General features: G+C 56.9%; 1 protein-coding gene across 1 annotated transcript; it reads left to right on the top strand.

Moving 5' to 3' along the window:
• The first annotated feature begins 380 nt into the window (after nucleotides 1-380).
• LOC119269323 (F-box protein At2g26850-like) lies at nucleotides 381-2,982 on the top strand. Its single transcript, XM_037551120.1, has 5 exons — nucleotides 381-1,194; nucleotides 1,339-1,418; nucleotides 1,608-1,786; nucleotides 1,885-1,959; nucleotides 2,286-2,982. The coding sequence occupies exons 1-5, from the start codon at nucleotides 514-516 to the stop codon at nucleotides 2,471-2,473; spliced, it is 1,203 nt and encodes a 400-aa protein (XP_037407017.1). The 5' UTR covers nucleotides 381-513; the 3' UTR covers nucleotides 2,474-2,982.
• Nucleotides 2,983-3,501: the final 519 nt, after the last annotated feature.

Genomic DNA, 3,501 nt, shown 5'->3' with positions numbered 1-3,501 from the left:
CCACCTTAACCCAACCCGTTTCACCTCCCCTCCACCGGCGCCGAATCTACGCCCCACCAACCAAATCCTCCTTTGCAAAGCAAATTTACGAAAGCACGCACAAGAAACACGCCGCAGCAGCAGCTCGTGTGAGCGTGGGCGGTACTGCCGAGCTGACGGTGATCACCACCATGGCACCATGCTCATCGTCGTCCTCTTCGTCGTAGTGTAGTACAACTAGCGGCGACAGCGAAGGCGAGCGTGCAGTGCTGCCACTGTGGATAGCTTTCCGGTGGGGCAAGAAAGAAGCCGGGGAGGGGGAGGAGGCAGGAATCATTCGGCTGCAAAGTTGCCGGCGCCACCTCGTCGGCACTGTCCCCGCTTTCCCGGGCCGCGTGGGGGCCGCACCTCCGTCCCCGCGTCTGGTTGGGTCTGGGTGTGCTGCCGCTGTCTCTGCGCCACCACCACCACCACCGCATCGGCACCAGCACCAGCACCAGCTGCGGCTGCTCCCATCTTTTCTTCTCGAGGGAGATGCTTCCGCTCCTCCTTATATCCACGCTCCCGGCCTTCACGCTGCTCCTCGTCGCGCCCGCCTCCTGCAAGCCCTGGAAGCTGGTGCGGGAGCTCGGCCTCGTCGCGCTGCTGCTGGCGCGGGAGCTGCTCCGGCACTCCGCCTCCGCCGCCGCGGGCGCGGGCAGGAAGGAGCAGCAGGGCGCCAGAATGCCGCCGTCCAAGCCCAAGACGCCGCCGCCCGCATTGGCGGAGGGCGACGCGGACGCGCTCCCGGTGCTCGACCTGCCGGAGCTAGCGCTGGAGCGCGTGCTGGAGGAGCTGTCCCCGGCGTCGCTCGCCGCGACGGCGTGCGTCTGCGCGGGGCTCAGGGACCGCTGCTCCATGGACGGCCTGTGGGCGCGCCACGTCCGGCGCAAGTGGGGCCGCGTGCTCGGCGCCGCCACGCGCAGGGAGTGGCAGGCGGAGCTGGCCGCCAGAGCGGCCGCCGCCGCCCTCCCGCGCCCGGCCAGGCGGCGCGGCCTGGCGGACTCGCTGGCGTGCGCGTGGCCCTTCTCCTGGATCGGGCGGCGCTGGCTCAAGGAAGACGCCGCCGCCGCTGCCCGCTCCGCACCCGCGCCGCCGGCGGACACGGTGGCCGCGTGGTACCGCGCGCTCGAGTGCGGCGACTTCTGGTTCCCCGCCCAGGTGTACAACCGCGAGGTAGTTAACAACAGTTATTATTACCCAGCTCTAAATTGAAAGTTTGATCCGCCATTAGATTAAGCACAGATCGCTTTGCCGTTGTTTCTTTCTTGCAAAAAGCTCGCTTTGTTTAATGGCGGGAGGTTCTGTTGTGTTTAGCAGGACGGGCACGTCGGGTTCTTGCTCTCGTGCTACGACGCTCACCTCCGCTACGACCGGCGAACCGACACCTTCACCGCCAGGTACCACTCACCACTCCACTTCACCGGCCGGGCCGAGATCGATGGAATTGACTGGTTCATAAGCTGCTCTGATCGATCAGTGACCGGTCGAGATATGTGTGTATGATTTAATGCGTGAAGGCGATCGGAGCATGGGATATTTTCGGTGTTGCTTTGAATGTGGCGCTGATGGGTTGTGAATTCTGGCAGGTACCCGCCCCACGGCCGGAAGCCGGCCAAGGAGGAGGAGGGCGTGCCGTGGTGCAGGGTCCGCGCGGCGCCGCTGAGCACGCCGGCGCAGGACCTCCACGCTTCGGCCTGCCTGGAGGACCTCCGCCCCGGCGACCACTTCGAGATCCAGTGGCGGAAGAACAAGGACTTCCCCTACGGTATGTATGGATTCTTGTTCTTCCCGGTCACGACGCCCTTGCAGAATCGGCTGCGGCCTGGCATTCGGTGACGGATGATTTCTTGTGATGGATCGCAGGCTGGTGGTACGGCGTCGTGGGTCACCTGGAGCCGTGCAACGCCAACGAGCATCTCTGCCGCTGCCATGAAGATGGTAACGACCTGCTTCGTTTCCTCGAATTCTATGTGAAACATGTGAAATATATTCGGGAACACGTCGAGGGCATCTTATCCCATAGTCGGATCAACTTGCGTGAAACACGTCGTGGCTACAGTCTGATCATTGCCCTCTCTCTCCCCCGTGATCTTGTGCCGTTCGTCCTATCCAGTATCCACAGTCCAGAGTCTGTTCATCTGTCTGGCATCTATTCTCGTGCGTTCTTATCCATATCCACAGCATGTGCCACTTATTCTTCTGTCATTGTGTTGTGTGTCTGTGCTTATCTGAATTTTCTTGGGTCCGTGTGTGTGCTCTGTCAGATACGATCATGCTGGAGTTCAAGCACTACGCGGCCGGGTCGAGGTGGAGGCAGACGACGGTGAGCAGGAAAGACCACCGGGAGAAAGGGGACGAGACGGACGGCTTCTACGGCGGCATCAGGAAGCTCCAGACCAAAGACGAGATCTCAACGTGGCGGAGATTCTGGCCGGTGGACGTGCTCAGCTGAACATGGACATATATCTGCCGCTCCGTTGTACAGCTGCTTGCCGGTGGTCGCCGAGCTGCGGCGTTCCTCTGAAGAATGCACCCACCTGGTGGTGCTGCTGCTGCTGCCGCGCTTCTGAATGTTTTTGGTACTACTGGAAAATTCAGATGGGTACGCCGGATTCCAGAGTCCCAGCAGCAGTGAGAGGCAACGATAGGCTTGTATGTGAATGATGATGTACAGCTCTACCAAGTCTTCAGTTTGCACCGTGCTGCTGCTGGATCCTAGACTAGTATTCCCTCCGGAAACAAATATAAGAGTGTTTAGAACACTATTTTAGTGATCTAGACGCTCTTACATTTTTTTACGGAGGGAGTAGATTTCTGGTATAGACCGATGTCCAGTTGTATTTTTCGCAGTCATTGTAGCCAGTTAGTAGTATATCCAGTTACGCGGCTGCTTCGGACACGGAAAGCAACTTTGCCCTCACTATTACTCTCTCCGTCTCAAAATAAATGTCCTCAACTTTATTCTAGATTCAATTTAAAATTATACTAAAATTAAGACACTTATTTTGAGACAAGGGAATTGTGCGGATTTGACAATCAAATGCCCAATATCTGGCCAAGCCAACGAGTACAAGTGCAAGCCTCTATCCAAGAGATAGTCCGCGGCAAGTCTCTGTGGACTATCTCTGTGACATAGGCTTGCTTAAGTATAGTCAGCAGAAATGCGGTGTACAAGTTTGTAACTTAGTTGATCCTATGGCGTTTTGGCCCTTCGAGCAGGCACTGTGATGAACAGTAACCATTTACCTGACTGAATTTTTTGTATTTTTTTTACATATGCAAAATCATTTTCAGGCGCGCATAAGCAAATGCTCCCTAGAGCCGAATTGGATATCCGCTTCTATAAGTCTTAGCTTCTACAATAGTCAGGTACCCATATTATACACATGTACGTTTTGAGAATATGTCCCGTCAAAACAGTAAATAATCAAATAAACGGTATCAGCTGGTTGATGAATGGTGATGTGGTAGTGAAGTATA

The sequence above is a fragment of the Triticum dicoccoides genome, chromosome 3A, assembly GCF_002162155.2.
Source record: "Triticum dicoccoides isolate Atlit2015 ecotype Zavitan chromosome 3A, WEW_v2.0, whole genome shotgun sequence".
NCBI classification, from domain to species: Eukaryota; Viridiplantae; Streptophyta; class Magnoliopsida; order Poales; family Poaceae; genus Triticum; species Triticum dicoccoides.
The sequence above is the reverse complement of the archived record's forward strand: the minus strand, read 5'-3'. Positions and strand labels throughout refer to the sequence as shown.